The sequence below is a fragment of the Neofelis nebulosa genome, chromosome 4, assembly GCF_028018385.1.
Source record: "Neofelis nebulosa isolate mNeoNeb1 chromosome 4, mNeoNeb1.pri, whole genome shotgun sequence".
In the NCBI taxonomy this organism is placed as follows: Eukaryota; Metazoa; Chordata; class Mammalia; order Carnivora; family Felidae; genus Neofelis; species Neofelis nebulosa.
Window position 1 is genome coordinate 11,557,677 of NC_080785.1, and position 20,773 is coordinate 11,578,449.

General features: G+C 50.6%; 1 protein-coding gene across 1 annotated transcript; it reads right to left on the bottom strand.

Moving 5' to 3' along the window:
• Nucleotides 1-285: 285 nt before the first annotated feature.
• Nucleotides 286-15,934, bottom strand: ARHGEF5 (Rho guanine nucleotide exchange factor 5; the record flags this gene model as incomplete). Its single annotated transcript, XM_058723973.1, has 14 exons — nt 286-843; nt 917-1,021; nt 2,784-2,854; nt 4,405-4,566; nt 5,169-5,326; nt 6,447-6,536; nt 6,981-7,055; nt 7,363-7,492; nt 7,773-7,925; nt 8,429-8,589; nt 11,446-11,699; nt 11,903-11,967; nt 12,387-12,444; nt 12,919-15,934. Coding segments are annotated over 14 exons (4,803 nt in total), but the record flags the coding sequence as incomplete, so codon positions are not given.
• Between the last annotated feature and the right edge of the window lie 4,839 nt (nt 15,935-20,773).

A 20,773-nucleotide genomic window follows, 5' to 3' on the forward strand; every position in this document is an offset into this window, starting at 1 on the left:
TTTCCAGGAACATCTTGTCCTTATGCTCAGGGGATTCCTCCCAGAGAAAGCTAGGTCTGCTGTTCCACCAGCTGTAGTTTGGCAGTCTTGACTCGAAGAGCTTCCTTCAGGTTCCGGGCACGGACTTCTGGGTTGGAAATGAACTCCACTTGTTGCACAGGGAACCAGCCTCGCTCCCCATCTGAGAGTCTCATGCCCTCCAGCCAGCCTACAGGCAATGGGTGGGAAGAAGAATTACCCAGGACAGACTCACAATAATTCCCCCAGACTTTTCTGAATGGTAAGGCTGAAATGACTAGGGAGGCCCCAGCATTGGGAAATCCAGTCTCCCAGTATGTTAACCATGCTGCTCTAGGTCTGGCAAGGTCTACAACTGCCTACTCCTGAACTACTCTTACGCATTCAACTATGTTTCCCCCAAAATATATGTTGAAGTTCTAACCCCAGGTGCCTCAGAACGTGACCTTGTTTGTGAACAGGGTTGTTGCAGGTGTAATTAGTAAGGTTAAGATGAGGTCATACTGAGCAAAGTGGGCCATTAATCCCATATAATCAGTACCCTTACAAAAAGACAGAAATTTGGACACACACACACACACACACACACACACACACACACAGAAGGAAGACAGAGGTAGAGATCGGAATTATACTGCCATAAGCCAAGGAATACCTGGAGCCACCAGAAGCTGGAAGAGACAAGGAAGGATCTTCCCTGAAAGGCTTCAGAGGGAGTACGGCCCTGCCAACACTTTGACCTCGGATTTCTGGCTTCCAGAACCATGAGAGAATAAACTTGTATTGTTTTAAGGCACCGTACTTGTGGTACTTTGTTATGCAGCCCTAGGAAATGAATACATCTACCTATAGTGTCCCACCTCCAACGCCCAGCTTACTCCTGGGCTCTCCCTCTTACCATCGCTGCTCTGCTGAGTCACCATTACCACGTCTGCCTTCTCTAGCGCCAACTCGTCATTCTCTCGGGGTTTGTAGGCTCGAAGGCACTGTACTTGCGGGGAGTCTTTGGAAGAGAAGAGGGTAAAGAGAGGTTAGGAAAGGCACATGACTGGAACAGAAGAGGAATTACAGGGGAAGCATATGAGGACTCAGGATAAAGTCTGGGCTTTAGAAAGTTACAGACAAGTGAGACAGAAGAATCTTTCTCCTCTACCAGGAAACAAAAGGGCCAATAAGGAAATGAAAATACTGGAACTGAAATGAGTCAAAAATTCTATTTCTCCGGGGAAGATGCATTGAGAAGTCCACTGTAACAACCTTCAGTGACTCATTACAAATACTCAGATTCTGCTAGAGGCCCACATTCCCTCTGTAACTTTCCCTGACTCTTCAGTCCACCAAGGATCCTGAACTCCTTTAACACTAATTGTCTAGGCCACACCATCTACCTCTTGTCTAATTGCCTTGTGTATGTGTTCTGCCTCTTCAACTAGATGGTAAAATCTGAAGCTGTGACTCATTCTCCATTTTTGTCACAGTACCTACCAGATCGGGCTGGAAGAGCTGCAGCCAGGGGGCTCCAGGTACAATCAAAGTAAGGCACTCAATCCCCTCAGCTTTGGTTTCCCCACTTGTAAATGACTGGGTTGATCAAGATGACCCCTCGGGAGATTTTCTGTATTTCTGTGTTTTTGTGAGCCAGAGGAAATTTCCAGTTTTTAAGATCAAGATAACAAGCCTCAGAGGTCTTCTGACCCATTAGCCTCCAACCTTACACTCTTTCTCCTTTACCACACTGCACTGGTTCCCTCAGAAAACAAACAGAATGCTGCATTATTGTCTGTATTTCATTTACTTTTCTTTTTAATATTTACTAATTTTTGAGAGAGACAGAGAGAAAGCAGGACAGAAGATCCGAAGTGGGCTCTGTGCCGACAGCAGGGAGCTCAATGCAGGGCTCAAAGTCACAAACTGTAATATCATGACCAGAGCTAAAGTTGGACGCTCAACTGACTGAGCCACCCAGGCGCCCTGATCCATTTTCTAAAGCTTATCTCCAATCTGCCACTCATAAGACCACAGTGAAGGAGGACATCTTGCCTTCATTCCAGCTGGGGGACTGAAGGCCAGCAGATGGGTTCACAGAGTGAATAAGGTAATAGAACTCAGTTTACAACCTGAGTTCTCCTACTTCCTTTTCAGAGGTTCTTTGTATTTGTTTGTTCTTTTGAGTCACCAGTGTTCCTTTGTGTTCAGTTCGTCTCTGGATACCAGTTAGGGAATTCTCGCTGAAGGACAACTGTGGGGCTTTAGGAGACCCAGAAATCTACTCTTCACATGAATGCCAGACACATGCATAATGTGCGTGTATGTCTGTGGCTACCTGGAAGCCTGGGCTAAGGGTGGTGAGCTCAGGTCTTTCTTCACAGGAGAGGGTGTGGTTATGACAGATCTACTGGGTTGCTTCCTTCCACAACTCCTACTCCAACCATCCTATTTCTCCCTATTTCCCCAAGACGTTCAGGCAGGTAAAATCTAGGCAGAATAATCGCAGGATAGATTTACAGGGACAAATATTTAAAAAGAGCAAATTATGGCCCAAGGGAGAAGATATACGGCAGAGGAGGTGGTGCCATAGTAGTGAGTAGTCTTAGGTGGATCATCTCAGCTGCTTAAGCTCCAATGGCCAGACTTCCACTCTGAAATTCTGGATAAAAGCAATAAGTGGAAGGTTCTCAGAGTTACCACCCAGCCTCCTAAAGTCCTGCATCCAAAGGTGACTTCTGGCCCTGCCATTTTTCTCTGCCTTTTATACCCTCACTCACCGTAACACTCTAGAAGGTCCAACTCCTCTCTGGGCATGGCCAAGGCTGAGATCCATCGAAGCTTTTCACTTCTGAGAAAACAAAGCAGGGTCAGCTGCTTCAGCTGTAGCTCTGGGGTAGAGGACAAAGGCCAAGGATGGGGTAGGGAAATGACTGTGGGAAAGACTTGGCCGGTTCAAAGCATTGTTTAGTTCAATGACATCAAGCACAAAAGTCAATGGGATTTTGCTTGGTTGGAAATATAAGATCTCCAACTGTGTGTTAATGTGTTTTGTCACCCTTTATTTTTCTCCTTCTCTTTCCAGGCTTACCCTCTTAATAGCATATCTTTCAAGTGGGGACAGAATGTCAGCTGTCAATTAGGCACATGAGATTTTCCATTTTGTAATAAGCAAGATGTCCATCTTAGTTTAGATCCCCACTATCACTCTGCAGAATTCTCCACACTCTACTCCCCACCTCCCTTCCTCCAAATACTTCAGAGATGAAAAATATTTTGTAATCACAATTAGATCAAGGAGACATCTGTGCTATTTTTTTTTTTTTTTTTGGTCGTGCAATATAACCCAAGCTGATTTTGTAATCATCTGAAGGATTTTGCATTATCTTAGCCTCTGCTTCCAAAAACGCTGGAGTAATTGAGAGCTGACACTATTTCTATTCCAGGAAGAGGCTGCCCCAAATACTAAACAAAGAACAGGAGTCTGTAACTGACTACCTGACTGTGGTCACAGTTTGCATACAAACCCCCGTACCAGCCCCTCTATTCCATAAGTGAAGACGGGTAAGGTCGATCCTACCCAGAGATGTCTTCCAAGAGACAAAACGGAAAAGTATCTACAACATAGGGATCGATCCTCAGACCGTTTAGCATCATGTCAAACCTTTAAAGGGAGAGGCTTCTTGTATCTCTTGTAACAGCAGCAACAGCTATGAGCTTATAGTTTGTTCATTGTTTTAGGCACTGTTACTACATTTTATAGGTATTATTTTTAATACTCCCCAAAATGTATGTGTGTGTATTATATTATTATAATAATGTAATTATATAATATGATATATTATAAAATATATAACATTATAATATACAATAATGTATATTATTATTATTATTATTATTACTAAAAACATGAGCAAATCACGGTTGTCAACACTATGGATTTCTGCTCAACAGAGGCCTGGGTTGGAAAGTGGGAGGGAGGAAAGCTAAAGACACCCCAGTGCTTGTCTTAGTCACAAAGTGTCCACCAGCCTTCGGCACTGAAGAGTTTCTGGCTTATACACATGACTCGTGGACGTCAGTAATTCAATTCTTTAGTTACTCCATACCAGCCCGTCTCTTCTCTGTTGTCTCACTCACTTTGTCCTTGTTGACTGAAGAGCAGAAAATAGATGCTAAACATCGGCAGCAACTCTGTACCCCTTCCCACCCCGTCTCCTGCAAGTCGTCTATTAGCTCAGAGTTTGGGTTTGGATTTCTCCTCGGATGCTCTCAGTCCGGAACGGGCTAGATCGTGCTGCGGCTGTCCTCTGGACACAGTTTCTGTCTCAGCCCCACTTTCTTCCCAGGCTGTCCTCCCTTCCTCCCTCCCCCCGACTCCTCTGCCCAGCCCCATCTCACTGGGTCTCTGTGCTGAAGAGGAACTCAGTCTGGGTGCCCTGCGCGTTGTGCAGCAGGAAGAGCCGGAAGAGGTTTTTGTGAGGTCCGTGTAGCTTCATTTCACACTTTTCCCCTCGGATGGAGGAGAAGGGAGCATGGTCGAATACCAGGAACCGGCTACCCCTGCAAAATACGAGGCTTTTCAACTTGATTCTACAGTTGTTATGCTTCATCCACCATCATACCTTTGGATTCAAAATCCCTGTCCTTTGCAGCTTGCAAATCCTCATAAAAACCACGAGATGGTGCTACCTTGCTCCCAAGATGGTGGCTCCAGAGAACCCAGGGATTTGTCACAGAGCTGGGAAACCACATGTCTAGTACAATGAATACTTCACCACTTTAAAGAGTTGAAGAGATCGAATCAATACAAATTTTCTAAAGCCCTTAGGACCAAAGAGTTAGGATCTGGAATTGGCTAAGAACCTCTAGACTAGTAGGCTGAGTCTAGCCCAAACAAGCTAATTTGAGAATGCGAGCAGCTCATTTGCTACATTTTGCTCCATGTCTACAACATAGTTCAGGCCCTGCCACGTGATCTTGTGACATAATTTGGTGGGATCCCCTTTTTTGCTTCGGACCTTTCTTTCTCTTCTCTAGCCCATGACCTGCACTCCATGGGTTGAGCCACTGAGAAGGGCTGCCCCAGGAACACGACCCTTTACTGTCCCTTTGAGTCCTGCCCTCTGGCCCCATCCCCTTTCCCTCCCGTTCTAGTCACTGACTCTCGGGGCCGAGACAGCAACAGACAGTCGTTGAAGAGATGCAAGTGAACTGGACGCGTGTTCAGTTTCCTTCGCGGCCCTGGGGACAGACTGAACTCGAGGGCCGTCAGCTCTCCACTCTTCACCAGCCAGCGTGACTGCGATATGAGCGGGAATATCTACAGGGAGGGGAGGACAGAAGAGGCAGCGCGTCACAGACAGGGCAAGCGAGAGGCTTCCTTGGTCCTGCCCTCCTCACCATGCCTCTTCCTCGTGGCTTCCGCCACTGACACCCTCTTCCACATCATCCTTCCTGTTCATCACCCATCCACTTAGACTGCTCCTCCCAGAGCCCTCTACCTACCACTGTCTACTGTGTGGCCCCCACGTCCACCCATCAGGCGAACAGAAGGTGCCTACGCTCCAACCCAGGACAGTGACTATGTGACAAAGCCCAGCCCTAGAAGCCTGAACTGAAGGAGAACTGGATGACCCCAGTCGAGGCACGTGAAGGAACATGGCAGGGAACCGTATGCTGTGTGTCTTAGAAGTTAAAGGATTCGTGCAGTTCTGACATTTGTTCTTTCTCTGATTATAACCAGAGACGTAACAGGAGCAGCTGGAGCCGTATGTGGGAATAGGGACAAGGAGAAGTAGGTGGGGTCTGCTCGGAGTTGGAAGTTGGGTAAAGATAGGGGTGCTGGAATACAATTAATACGGGGATAAAGGATTCCCCTCTCTTCGAGGGAAATAAGGATGGGACCTGTTCTGAGGTGGAATCTGAATGCGGAATGCTTATTTTACATTTGTATTTTGATGGGAGATTTTGGCCCTATATTTGGAATCCATTTCACATTGCGTTGGTTAGATTAGATGAAGACTTGATCAAATATTGACTGATTTAAGTACCAAATGTTATTGTCATCAAGGCTTACACTGATAGGTTCTCCCTCACCTGTCCCATTCCCAAATGCACATTCTCTCCCTCAGGTAACCCCTGTCCTACCTTTCTCATGTGCCCCTTCCAGCCTATCTCCACGTAGACACAAGCAAATGCATGCACAGATCTGTACCCACGGTAATATGCTACGGTACGCACAGCTCTGTGTCTTTCCCTTTTCAATTAACAATATACCACAGAGATTGAAGTAGGCATTTGGGTGTCCCAAAACAGGCCAGAATAGAAGACACACAGCAGTAAGGGCAAAGACCGGGACGGCGCGAGCAAGATGGTTCTCCGCTAGAGGCTTGCCTGTGGCGGCTTCCCAGGCAGGGTGGAGGTGCAGGGGACCAACTCACTTTGCACTCAAACTCAATCTTCTGGCTCAGGTAGATGAGCTCCTCTGTCCGGCGCATCCTCTGGACATTGTTGTTGCAGTCTCGGATCAGCTGAACCGTGGGTAGGTTGAGGAAAGAGGAAGAGCACTGTGTTAGAGGCTTTGATCTTTGAGTCCTCTGCAAGAAATCTGGAAGTTGGTTGCAACGGCCTCCGTCTTTTCTAGCAGGCTGGAATGGTGTGAGGGCAGCACCAAATGGCAGTTCTAGGCCTCGGGTATATTTTGTATGACCTGACGCCATTCCGGGGCGGAGTGGACATAAGATTTAATCTGGGGCTGGTGGCAGTGACAGCATGGCCCCTTGGTGTAGAGCATCCTCAGTGTGGGAAGGAGGCTGGGGGGAGGGGGCGGGTGTCTGGAGGTTTGGTGGGTACAGTGAGGTGGCTGAGCGATCCCATGAGCAGGGACCCCTGCTCTCTGGAGTCACAGGCTTGCGCAGAAGAATTCTCTGTGAAGGACAATCCTGGGCGTCTGAGTGGGGGTGGTGGCTGCTTACCTCCTCCAAGGCATGATGTGCCTTGGTGGCTTCTGCTTCCTCTGAAGAGCCAGGCTGTGTTCTCTTCAGAATGTTCTGTAGGACAAACAGTAAGCAGGAGCCAGATGGAAAGAACGGACGGGAAAACAGGAAGAGAGAATTGTGGGTAAGCTACTGAAGTGTAGGAACCAAATTTTTGCAGCAAATTTACCCTGGGGGAGAGCGGTGAGGGCGGTGGGCAGAAGAAGGCTCACGTGGTCCACAGGGTGTGGAAGAGGGGCAGAAGCATGTATGGTCCCGGGCCCTGGGGCTCCCGGAGGTCATCTCTTTCGGGTGGAAGGAAGAGGTCTGGGGGACGGGGCGGCGGGTGGGGGGGGGGGGGGCGCGGGGGGACGTGCTGTACCTGAAGCAGCAGTTTGAGACGGGTGATGCGCTGGAAAGGCAGGATCAGGAAGGACTTGAGGGAAAGGCGCTGGCAGACAGGATCGCTCTCCAGCTTCTCCAGAACCTCCCGGAAGCTGCTGTTGCTGTTCCTGCGTGGGCAGCGAGCCTCCAGTGAGGAGGGCCGTGGGGAGGACTGGGGACACAGCGGAGGCACAGGGAGTAGAGATGCAGTGGAATGTCTATGGTGGGGGCGCCCACATGTGACGGCTGAGGGCATCTGACCTGGAAGGTGCTTTGGGGTTGGGATCACAGAGCAGGCACAAGAAACATGGGCTCTTGGGATGCTGCTCGGGATTGGGGTCCGGGGGTTTTAGTGCAGCAAGGTCACTGCAGGGCTCGCGTGGGGACTGAATAGGGATCAGGTCTCACAGCAGGACTTGGAAGGTGCGTTCCTGGTAGGTCTGGTTGGTGACGTAAGGCAGGTAGACCCGGCGGAAGCTGGGGGCATGGTTCAGGACCACATCGCACACTTGGAAGGTGAAGATGTTGTTCTCGAAGTTCTCCTCCAGGTCTGAAAGGAACCTGTATGGTATTCACACACATCTCATGAGACTTGGGGGCCTCACGTGAGCAGCTGACGGACCCCTCCTACACCTTGAGTTTGTGACTCCTTCTTTCTGTTAGGCGGTAACTTCTACTGACTGTCCTTAGCTCGGTGCCCCTGCCGTGCTCTAGCGTTCTCTCCAAGGCAATCCCTAGTTTGCCCCGATCTAACCCTCTGCTCCTTATATTCCATTTCTTGTTCTTCTTTTGGTTCTGCTCTGGCTCTCTGATCTTCACCTGTTGCCCATATCCCATCTCCAGTGCATCCCCTCAACCTGGGAAGCATCTCTCATTCATCTGTTCACCCGTTAACGGATCTACCCACCCACATACCTTCTCCCCTTCTTTGCTCTCCCTATTCCCACAGCGCTGGGAATCAAGGAGGGAGAGCAAGGAGAGGGTTTCTGAGAGAAAAGAAAACCCAACTGACAGTTTACAGGCTAAAGACACCGAGGCTGAGTTTGGGACAAGAGGAATCTCACGTGGTGCTGACTTCACGCACGTCCTGTAAACGAGAGAAGAGCCACTGGTATTCTTGGTTGGTAAGGGTGGCCCGCAGTGGGGCGGAAAGCTGGAAATGGTCCACTGCCACATGCAGACTGCGCAGGTATGAGGCCTCTGACACAATCAGCTCGAATTTGGCCTGGAGGGTAGGAGAGGAGATTGATTAAAAATAGTCACCGAGGGGCGCCTGGGTGGCTCGGCCGGATGAGCGTCCGACTTCAGCTCAGGTCATGACCTCACGGTTTGTGGGTTTGAGCCCCATGTCGGGCTCGCTGCTGCCAGCACGGAGCCAGCTTCAGATCCTCTGTCCCCTTCTCTCTCTGCCCCTCCCCGGCTCAGGCTTGCTCTTTCTCTCTCTCAAGAATAAATAAACATTAAAATAACATAAAAAAACAAACATAAAATAACAAACATAAAATAAAATAAAATAAAATAAAATATAAAATAAAATAAAATAAAATCGTTCTCAAGTCCCTGGCATTTGCTAGCCACTGCATAATGTTCGAGGGGCAGAGCAGGGAAGGGGGCAGACCCTCTCTGATAGCTTGCAGTCACATCAGAGCCTAACCTGGTATCAGGAGGACAGGGACAGAGCATTTGAGGCCGAGGGAAGAATGTGTACAAGCCCCTAAAGGTAGAAGAGAAAAAGATACTTTCAAGAAGCTTAAATAAACTGAGTGATTTGGGGAACTAAGTATTTATACTAAAGGAGTGGCAGGAGCCGGAGAGGTAAATGGGGTGTTGTCTGGAGGATTCCGTAAACAAGGTAAAACGGTTTGGACTTAAGACAACGGGAAGGTTAAAAGAGGCTTTATGTAGGGAAATAACCTGATCAGATTTGGTTTCTGTAAAGGCTATTTCTGAGCACGGCATGGAGAAAAGAGCTGAAGGGGCAGGGGTGTCACGTTAGGAAGCTGTCGTAGTAATTCCGGGTGACAGATAGAAGCCTGAATGGCCACGGGGATGGGAGAGGTAGGCCAGTTTCGTAACTTTTGAGGAGGCAGATTCGGAAGAACTTAGCTCTTTGCTAGAAACGGGGGCTGGAAGAGCAGACGGAGTCACAGCTAATGTGTCAGCTTTGGAGTTTGGTAACTGAATGAATGGCGGACTGACTCACTCTCTGAGCCACAGGACTTTGAAAGAGGAACAGATTTAGGGGATGAAGGTGATTTGAGGTTTGGGGAAACACGGGCGCAAGGAGGATATTTGAGAACGAGTTGGTGCTGTTGAGGTTTAATGGAGAAGGTCCAGCACGTGAGAACTTGTGTGGACTTTCCAGCAGGGGGCGCAATGGCTCACGGCTCAATGGCTCCTCCTCGCACGGGGCCACCCCTACTCTTCATCCAAGCATGCAGCCTCGGGGTAGATGCACGAACAGAACAGAAAAGGCAAAGAAGACACACGCACACACCTGGGTAATGACCCTGGTAATGACGGTTGAGTCCTGGTTCCAACATTCAACTGACGATAGGACTTGGAGTGGCTCATTTAACCTCACTGAACCTCAGAGCTTCTTGCCTTTTTGTGTAGGTACAGTGACCCCCATGTCACAAAGACGTTGTGCCAGTCACCAGAAATGGGGTTGGTGCAAGCACTTCATAGACCCCAGAAGTGCTATTTTATGAAAGGACTATGTGCATATAAGCACAGAGGCTTCTCTTCTCAGAAACGGAGACCAGGGCTGGCCCAGGAGCCCTGGTGGGATTCCCAGTATGCTGGAGTTGGTGAGAGAGCCAGGGTCCAAACGCTCTCCTGGTGTTTGGTCCTTAAGTATTGGGCAGATCACTGACTTTCTACATATCCTCTGTATGCTTGACAAGTTGAGGTCAGAACAAGAGCCCCAAGCCTGAGTCTCAAAAAAACCTAAACATTTATAGCTGCCTCTGTTTGATTTGTTTATCTCTAAGTCCTTCTGGCCAACATTTTCCTCCTTCCCACCTCTGAGAGAGGGAGAGTCTGGCAGTAATATGTATCAAACTAGGCACCAGACTTCACACTAAAAGCCAGACAGGGACATTTCATTTAAACCACACGGCCACCCTGAAAGGAAGACATCAGTATCCTCGAGTTTTAGGTGAGGAAACAGATTTAGTGAAGTTATCGAACTTGCAGTCACACAGCTACTAAATGGTGAAGCCAGGATTCACACCCAGGTTGGCCTGACTTGAAATTAAAGTACAGTAGAAAACATTTTTTGGGTGACTATTGTGCATTGGGCACTTATCTTTTTTGGCTCTCCCACTGACTATTGGTGACCCAGTTTTACGAATGGCAAAACAGAGAGGTAGAAAGAGCAAGTAATCTGGTCAAAGTTAAAGAGCCAGCAAACAGAGAAGTGGGCTCACAACCAGGTCATTTACTCCGGAACCCAGATACACAAACATGACTCCATGATGCCTTTCCATGGTGCCATATTGTCTTCCTGGGAAGAAAGGTTCTATTATTAAGAGCAGTTCTCCACGTAAAACCTATTAACGGTAATAAACACCGAACAGCCTTGCCACTGGGTCTAAGGACCGAGCTGAGACTGATGGTCATTCCAAAGCCTCTAGGAGACCAGTGGACCACAGGACAGCTACAAAGGACTCAGCAAAAGAGCCACTGCAGGTGCTTTGGTTGAAGAGAAAACCTCCAGTGTCGTGTGGAACCCTGGTTGAAGAGGGAAATTTTAGCCTAGACTGAAGCAGCAGAGAAGGGATTAATTCCACACTCCTCCCAACAAATTCAGAGGCACAGTCACTTCCTACGAGCCCCAAATAGTGACAGGTGGGAGGAAGTGGCCTGTGCCGAGTGCAAGCGGGGAGGAGGGCCAGGGGGAAGGTTCAGAAAGCAGTTCAGACGCATCAGAGTGGAGAGGAGAGGAGCGATAGCCGTGGTGCAGGGGCTCATGGTGGGTTTGTGATGGGGACAGCCTGCTCTTGCTGCCGGTGGCGGTAGCGAGCAGGAAATGAGAGCCTTTGCTTTCCCTCCAGTCCGCCCCTGCCCTGCCCGGTACCTCCTGCAGTTTTTGGTCTTCGTGGGTCATGGAGAGCAGCACGGTGCTATTGCGCACCACCGGGATCTCCTGCCAGAGGGAGCCGCTGGAGGCCACGGACAGGCGCTGCAGGTAAGACTCCGAGGAGACCAGGGCCCTCCGGGGCTGCCGGGGGGAGGCGGGCCCAGGCGCCTCTCCCAGGCTGTCCAGCCGCTGCTGGCTCTGAATCTCCTTGTTCAGAACCACATCGCTGTACTCCTGGTAAAGCAGATGGGCTGCAGGGGCGAGGCAGCACGGCAGAGGGAGAGAACGAGAGAGACAGGGATGCTGAGGCAGAGACAGAAGCCGCCAAACTGCTTCCGGCTCTCCTGGCAATCCTCTCTCCCCGCAGATATCACCACCCCGCAGTGGGGAGCCGCGAGCGCCAGTGCTGGGCAGCAAGCCCCGCGGGTCTACGGTTTTGTTTCAAGGTACTCACAGGAGTTGACGAGCTTCGAGCAGCGTCTTGAAAAGCCTCCCAACACCTCCTTTGGTTTCTTCTCCCTGTGGAGGCAAGAAAGGCTCTGGGGTGCTTGCTGGGCACTGAGGCAGAGAAGCCCCAGGTGACTATAGATGAGATAGTCTCTGATTTCTGGGATGTGTGCTGGGGTGTCAGGGCTGAATCCCCTGAAGAGGCAAGTTGTGGCCTGACCCATTTTTAGGCAGTTCAGAGCTTTTCTGGAAGACATACTGAACTTCCACGGGGCGGTTAACGGGCCTACCTAGGAGGATGGGAGATTCAGACCCAGCTGACGGAACCAGGAAGATAAAAGATGCCCTTGCTCTGGAATCCTGGTCTATGTCTCTTCCCCTCCCCATCTCTGGAAGAGACAGGGTCCCAGAACCCCTGGCAACTAATGGAAATCTTGGTATCCTCAGAAAAGACAGTACAAGTGTGTCTATTAAGAGAAAACATGACTCACCGAAAAACGATGGTGTCTGAAGGGCCAGGGGATTTTTCTACGGCTGGACCTTTTGTCTCTGAAAATGGAAATGGTGAAGTAACGGGATTTTAGAGGCACACTCTGACAGCCAAAGCAGGAAAGACCTAAAGTGGGAGACGTAGGTATCTGGGGGGATATGAGGGCTCAGCTGGGAGGACAGTGCCCAAGCAGAAAGCATGTGAGGACACTATTCCCAGGTAACGTCCTCGTCCCTGGTGTCAGAAGACAAGAAGAGGAAGTTTTCTCTACTACTAGGAGGACACCGAGCCGAAGAGTTGGGAAAAACAAACACAATAAAAGAACACCATGGCGGGTGACAGGGATAGAGGGGAAGGAGAAGGCAGAGTGCTCCAGTGAGCACCACAACACTCTGAGTTGAGGTTGGGTATATGGATGAGTGAAGCCAGCAGAGGGAAGAGCAGAAGCCCTGGGGACAGATGAGTGAGGTGGAAAGAGCTGGAGAAAGCGTGGTCTGACACGAGTGTCCCCATGATCCCTGCTCCTTGCTCACCTGAAGAGCCCTCAGGCAAGATAGAAGGCCTGCGCAGGCCTTGCCGATTCCAGCCCTTGTGCTTACTGGACCCCTCGCCAGGGTCTGCAACCTGCCCGCTGCCGCCCTCCGGGGGTCTCCCTGGGTCTCGCCTGTGGGGCCAGCTGGATGCCTTCTCTAGGTGGGGATGGCTGAGTTTGTCTGACTGCCTTGCTTGGCCTCGATCCAACCTCCTCAGGCCATTGGCTCCTTCCTGAGGGGCTGTTCTTCTCAAAGATCCTCTGGCAGGGGCCTCAGACTCTTCTGAGGGTCCTGGTTCAGAGGCAGGTCCCTGGAGCTCCAGATTCCAGGGCGTGGTTGGGGAAGAGGGACTCAGAAGGGTTGCCATGTTGCTGAAAGCCATGCCAGGGGACACTTCACTCTTATTCCTGCTGGTAGAAGCCAAAGAGTCTGTCGATCGACCCATAGCTGGGGGCCAGGAGGTACGTCCAACAGAATGGGGAGTGGAGACTGTCCACTCTTGACAAACAGGCCTTGGCTTGCCCTGACCCCCTGAATTCATGAGTCCTCCCTGAGTGCTCCTGCTCCTCCCCCTGGACTTTGGGGGTAATGGGGGTGGTTCAGTGGGGGGATCCATAATAGGGACAGGGGGTAGAGGCCTGTAGATCCTTGCACTACTAAAAGAAACAGGATGGTGGGACTGGGACAAATCAGGGGTTGGGGGTAATGGCTTGTTGTATCTCAGTTTGCGGGAGAACGAGGTCTGAGGAGGGTGGGGCGTGTCTGGGATAGAGGGCAGAGGTCGGTGCTGCCTTGCCACAAGGGGGTCAGGAACTGGGGGAAGTGGGCCTTTGGGGGGGCCATGTAGCCCCAAACCTGGGGCCAATGGAAGAGGATGGGCACACCGCTTCAGTGTGGAAACCCCTGCATGGAGATGGCTGTCTCTTTCCACCATGGAGGGTTGGACACGCCTCTTCTCTGGGGTAGGAGGGGGCAGAGGCTCATGGATCCTCATATCTACAGAGACAAGGGGTGGGGAAGAACCATAGGCAGGAGGCCCTGGGGAAAAGGCTGAAGTGTGTGGGGAGCCCCACGGCTGGCTGCTGTGGGGACTGCTGGACATTTCTGGATTTGAAGTGAATTCTTGAGAGTCTTGCCCCAGAGTGGATAATGAACTAGGGGATTCTGGAATGATCCTGTGGTCCCTACCACCTTTCCTGTCCCTTCTTGGAATCACAGAGCCAAAGACGGCAGGTTTGGGGGGCCTCTGGGGCAACTCTGAATGGGAGAAGGAAAGTGATATTCCCAGCAGGTCCGGAGTCGGCTCTGTCCTATGAGAGCCTGGGAAGGAGTTGCTCCTCAGGTGCTGGACAGCCCCTGTAGGGTGGCTGGGGGTGCTCTGAGGGCTGGCCCAACTGGAGCTGGTGGAGATTTCCACGGCGGCCTCTGCAGAGGGGAAGCCATGGAGGGCAGCAGCGGGAGTCTCCAAAGCCCCACAGTGAGATGCCCTGTTGGTCCAAACAGATGCTCTGGAGGTTTCTAGAGAATGGGCAGCATGAGACGGCTCCCTCCTGGGAGAGGCAAGTGGGGAGCTGGCAGATGATGATGTAGTTGTGCTGGGGGAAACTTCAGCAGGACTGGAAGGAGCTGAGTCTGGTGTCCTTGGAGGAGTCCCGGATGTACTGGCAGAGGCCATCTCAGTCCCCACGCCGAACACCGTCCCCTTCCTAGGCTCAGATCCCTCCTGCTGGCTATCCTGAGCTGCTTCTCGGTCAGGTGACTCCCCAGCAGGAAAAGAGCCAGGTAAAGAAACAGGCTGACAGGACCATCCTCCTGGCTCCAGTGTAGGACCCAGAGCTGTAGGGGATAGTTCCTCAGCCCGAGGCTCCTTCTGAGTCCCAGGAGTACTGGTCATGGGGTAACAGGCGTCTAGAAATAAGTCACAGGGAGAAGAGACCTCAGGGGCTACCAGAGCCAGTGTGGAAAGACCATCATGGGCTTCCCCTTCTCTGGTACTCTCTTGTCTGCCCTCTGCCCACAGCGGGTCCCCAACCCAACTCCCTGGTTCCTCCTCACTTGACCCCGCCTCCTCTACCTGCCCCTCCCCCAGCATCACTTGCCCCTGCAGAACTTGACCTTCTTGCCTTCCAGTTCCTCTCCCTGGTTTCCCCACCAGGCTTTGATTCTCCTCATACGGGGCATCCACGCTCCCCTCTTCTGTCCCCCCTAACGCCCTCCTCCCCTCCTCTCCCTGCTGTAGACCTCGCTGGCCCCGAGTCTTCCTCTCCTCCTCACCATAGCGCAGACCTTCCAATTCCCCACAAAGCCTCGTTCTTTCTCTCTGTTTTGCGAGCATCACATCACCTGGTGTCTGTTCCTGGCTTTGCCCGTGTTCTCCCTCCGTCCCCTTCTCTGGCTCTGCCAGTTGCTCCTGCTCCCCTACATGCCCACCCTCCCTGACAGTTCCTCCGTCCTGGAACCCCACTTCCGCTAGCCCCTGCTCCTCCAGCCCCTCGAGGGCCCCTCTCCCTTGACCTTCCCGCGCCCCCAGAGACCGCAGCTCTTCCCCCTGCCTGACGGAGCCCCGTGGCTGGTTGGTTTCTGACAGATGCTCTTCCCAGGCAGGTCCAAATCTGGGCTGAGCAGAGGTGTCTGGAAAAGTCTCCCCCTTCTCTTCTGCACGTTCCGTTCCCCAAATCAAAGAAGTGAGTTCTGGTCTAAATTCCATCTCCTCGCGGCCACCCAGCTCACTGGATACCGGGACCATGTCCAGGTGTTCATCCTGGGCAGGACGGGCCCTGGGCTCTGCGGGAGCCCGTGTCCTTGCCCGTCCATCCTCCGGGCTCTGAGGCGCCACCTCCGGATGCTCTGGAGTGCCCCAGGTCTCACCCGCAGCGTCCTCCTGGTTGGTCTCCGCACCTGCAGAGGCTTCCTTGGGGAATGAGGTCATGCTCTCAGCTGCACAGCTGTCCACATCCCTTAGGTCTCTCTGCTGCGCCTCCGAGAGTCTGCGTCGCTCTGCCCAGGTACAGGATGGCACCTAGCCTTCTCGACCTTTGGACCCCCAGGCGGCGGTCTGACTGCTCCCCCCGAGGGCTTCAGGGGTAACACTGAGCTCTGCTATGGCAGGGATGGGGGTCGAGGCCCTGAGTGGGGGCTCCTCAGCCCACATCAGGGCGAAGCCCTAGAGAGGAACAAAACACAAAGTGTCCATCACCCTTTCTGCTTCTACCTATCAAAGGAACACAGCAGCAAGGACGAGAGTGGGGGATTTCTTTGGTTCCACTTAGAGTCATTCTTTGAGACAAAAGATACTCAACAAAGTAAGCAAAAGCCTCTATAAAATGTATGTAGGCTTATTTATTTACCCATCTAATAAATATTTACCAATATTTAAGTGCGGGGCATTCAGTGGACAGGACAGAGAAAGACTGTGTCCTCATGGAGGCTTGTGGAGGAGACAGATAATAAATGATTCAATTAGAGGGTGAGACCGTTGTCAAAGAGCACCAAGCACTCCCAGGGGTCATTACTCTCCAGATTGCATTAGGTCATACTGTCTCTCCCGGTCTACTCTCTGGACACCAAGCGTGACTCAGTCCCCTATAACTCCCAGACACTGTGAGTGACACACCCTAGATCTAACAGCCCAGAGAAGCAGAGTCTGAAGGCGGAATCTTCCTCCAAAGCTGCTGATTGGATTAAAATAGGTCCGGCCATTGTAGCAAGTGAGTCCGAGGTACTCAGGCGTAGTGTTATCTCCCTATGTACAGTCTGGATTTTACTCATCTTATTTTCTTCTAGAGTGTCTAGCAGGGCCTTATAACTCATCAATAATTTTGTATGCAATTTTAGAAGCAGTTGTTGTAAAGCAGAATGATAACTAGACTCAGTAGATTAGAACCAGAGCAGACATGGTGCTTGCCCCTTTCTGCCAGGTCCAGGACACCTGCTGGGTGGGTACCCGCTACTCTCTTATACCCCCCCCTGCTTTCAACAACCTTATGAACTCCTCCCATCACTTCTCAGAAGATCGACCTTCCCACCTGTCTTCTCACTTCCAAAAGAATACCACATCCCCCACCTTGCAAAGAATTTAGAAACCAATGGAGAGAGGAGCTGCTTCAACTCCTTGTGATTCAGAGCTCTCTGTGTTTGGCTCTTTCCACTCTTCCTGCTTCCTGCTCTGAGAGCACAAGAGGCGTCCCTGCCCCGAGGCGCCATGTTCTTTAGCCCGGCTTCTTGTGGCATGGATTTTCTCTTCTTCTCACCCCTCGCCCCCTCTCTGTCAGAGCCATCCCACAACTGAAGCATGGCCCTGGCTTTCTGATCTAAACTGTAAAAGAATTGTTCATGCGTGTGGTCCTCACCTCCTCACCTCTCCACCTGCCTCTATCCACGCCTCACTGGTACCACTCTACCCACCGCCCCCACAATCGCCAATGTCGTGGCTCTTGTCGGTACTGGATACTCCTAACATTAGCACTCTTTCTTGTTATTTGTGAGACTACATACTCCTGGTTTAACCCTGGAAGATTTCCCAGTCCTCTGACCAGGTCACTGTGCTCCTCTGTCTACCACTTACCAGAGATCATTCACATCACTTCTCCTCTGTAGCATTTGTACGGTTACCATTCTGTGTGCATCTTGATTTACCATCTATCCCAAATAACAGGGGGTAAGCTTCACAAGATCAAGAGCTGCATCCGTCTCGCTCAACTGTCTCCACCTAGCCCAATACCCGGCCCACATTAAGTGCTCAGTAAATGGTTTTCAATTACAGAACAAAATTCTTGTTTCCCTCCTGGCCCCACCTGCCCCATATCGCACACGTTGCCAAGTCCTGTTGAGCCCACCTCCTGTGCACCTCACGTCTGTGCACATCTCTCCATCCGCACTGCTAGCCCCTGGTGCGCTCTCCTGTCCTCTGTTACCAGGCCACCTGGGGTACAGCCTGGCCACCAGCCTCCACAGAGCTTCTCCTGCCCTGTTTTAAAAAAAAATTCTTTTTTAAGGTTTATTCATTTTTCAGAGACAGAGAGACAGAGTGCGAGCGGGGAAGGGGCAGAGAGAGAGGGAGACACAGAATCTGAAATAGGCTGCAGGCTCTGAGCTGTCCACACAGAGCCCATCGTGGGGCCCGAACTCACAGACGGCAAGATGGCAAGATTGTAACCTGAGCTGAAGTCAGATGCTTAACCAACTGAGTCACCCAGGCACCCCTCCTGCCCTATTCCCAAGGCATTCTCTGCTCTGCATGGGAGTGATCCTGAAAAGCCCCATTTGTAGTTTAAATTCTCCAGTGGCCTCCGACCACCAATGGGATGAAACCCAAACATTTAGCCTGGATTATATGCCCTCCACGCCTGGCCTCTGCCTTACTGCCCTCTGCCCCTGAACCCCCTACTCCCATGCTGTGGGCCTCTGCTGCTCCTGTGCTCGGCATCCTCTTCTGCCCCAGTGAACCCTTTATTTCTCTCACACTCACTGCACTTGTAATTACCAAGTTCATGTCTATTTTCCGGGCTAGAGAATGAACTTCATCAGGGCTCAAACACTGCCATGTTAGCTGCTCAGTCTCTTTGCCTGCACCTTCCTTTGCTCGCCACAAAGATTTATTGCATGGATGAAGAGAGGAAGAAAACAGAGTTAAAAGAACATCGTTCGATTTTTAGTTCGGTCTTTTACATATCTTGCTAGTTCTGCTCGTTGTAATTTCAGACAGTTGTAGGAATCCTGCAATTTATTGGAACGGCCATTTTCTTATCTTTAAAAAGGGTTTAAATTCTTTCTTTGCAAGGAGTTCTAATGAAGATCAAATAACATTAAAACGTACAGTGTCAACTTTAAGGGTCACAGAAGCGTTAGGGATTGTAATTACTGCTGAGGAAAGAGAAAGAAGAAAAGAGAAATGTAGGATTCATGAGCTGGAAGGATTTTTAGGGACATACAAGAGATGCTTGCAGATGAGGAAAGTGAAGGTCACATAACCTAGGCACTTGTTCAGACTTCTTAAGCAAATGGTACAGGTGAACTCAAACCAAGGTCTCCCGACGCAAGTCTGTGAGAAGCAGCCCCAAGTCCTGCTGGAAGAAGCTGGCAGGTGGCTGGCCTAGAGAAGATCCCAGGGGCCTACAGAACCCACAGCTGCCCCTGGACCCGCACATTTCCTATCTTCTCTAGGCTTAGCGTGGGAGCCCAGCACCCAAAACGTCTGCTGTCCTGCTGAGATACTGCACACACATATACACGCTGGCACAGGCACCCATCCACACGTGCACACAGGCCATAAGCCGCCCTTGCAGTTTCTACGCAATAGAGCCTGATATAACCAAACAGGTCCCCAGCCACCCCACAGATGTAGCGTGTGACAGGTTCCTGGCCACCCCATAGACACAGATCCCATCTGTATGGGGCACAGAGCCACGTCTAACATAAGCATACTTGCGTAGAAGAATTTTTATGTCCTTTTCCAGTTAACTGACACGGTGCGTGATTTGCTCCCTATTTCTAGACCTAAGTACAAAATACTATAATCACTATGGATGATACTGTGACGTGACCCTATTCTCTCAACCACACATTAAATAACTGTAGTTGCTCGCCGTAAACACTTTGTGAAACTTGGCTCCTACCGGCCTAAGAAGACTGTGTAAGCCCTAAGTCTTCTGTCACCCACATCTGTATTGTCCTGGCCCTGTCCCCACACACACTCTCATGTCCTCAGGACGGACAGCCTCTACACACACCTGTGTCTTCCTGCTCTGTTCAGGCTGCATCTCTCTGCACCCTGTGCCGCACAGACCTCTTCAGTTCAAGTTACACGAGGCGTGTCTGTCTCCTACAAGCCCACTGGCACTATTCCTGACACTGCCTCTATCCACTTGGAAATAATGGCAGTCACCGGGTCAGCCGCCATTTATCACAGAGGAAAAACATACCCTGTGTCCCCTATACCTGATCCTGTCCTAGTAATGCTATTGCAGTTAGGCACGACCAAGTACAACGTAAGAAAGCTAAAGGAAATCTGCAAGCCATGGTTCCACTCCCATAAAGGCATCAGAAGAGAGGCTTTTTGGATTGCCCGTTATGTTAGTTACCTCCTCATCTCCACTGGGGGGAAGGGGGTGAATAACCACCAATTATCAGAAAACAGGTAAACTGTGGCATCATGGTAAACTGGTCTTCCTCTAGACCAGAGACATTTTGCATCTGCTGACCCCATCCACATGTAACTTCTGGCAAGACAAAGCCCTAAGTCGCTCTATTAATAAATACAGCGACAGAGCTCCGTGTCTCCTTTGAGGCCCCCCAACACCTTAGGTCTTGTCCATTTCTAGTCACCAGACAGGGAATTGTATTTCACAGATTATCCCCTCCTCCCTATCATACTGCTTGTTCTTTGAACCGATGTTGAGTGTCATGTGTGTTTTTCAGGACCAGGCTTCCTAGATTTTGTACCGTCAGATTCAAGTATTCTAGAATCTGACTTACACCAAACATCACTGCAATACTCTTGAGATTACAACACTACTGAATTTACACGATATCGTCTATATTCCGGCTCACCTTAGGAAAATACCGCACATATCAAAACGTTCTCATTTTGATTTAGAAAATAAGACCACCATACAGATATGTGCCTTTACTCACTCTTTGATAATATTGCCCGCAGTGTTACAAAGATACTAAAATAAGAGAGCTTTCTGGACCACTAGCTTGCTAACACCTGTGTTCTATCCATTTGAGGAAAGCCCCACCATCCCGATGAAAAGTGTAATAAACATCTCTTATGTGTTCCCTGATGCTTGAAAACACCACATCATCCACTGTCTTGTAGACCACACGGGCTTACCTGGAACGTCATTAGTGGCAA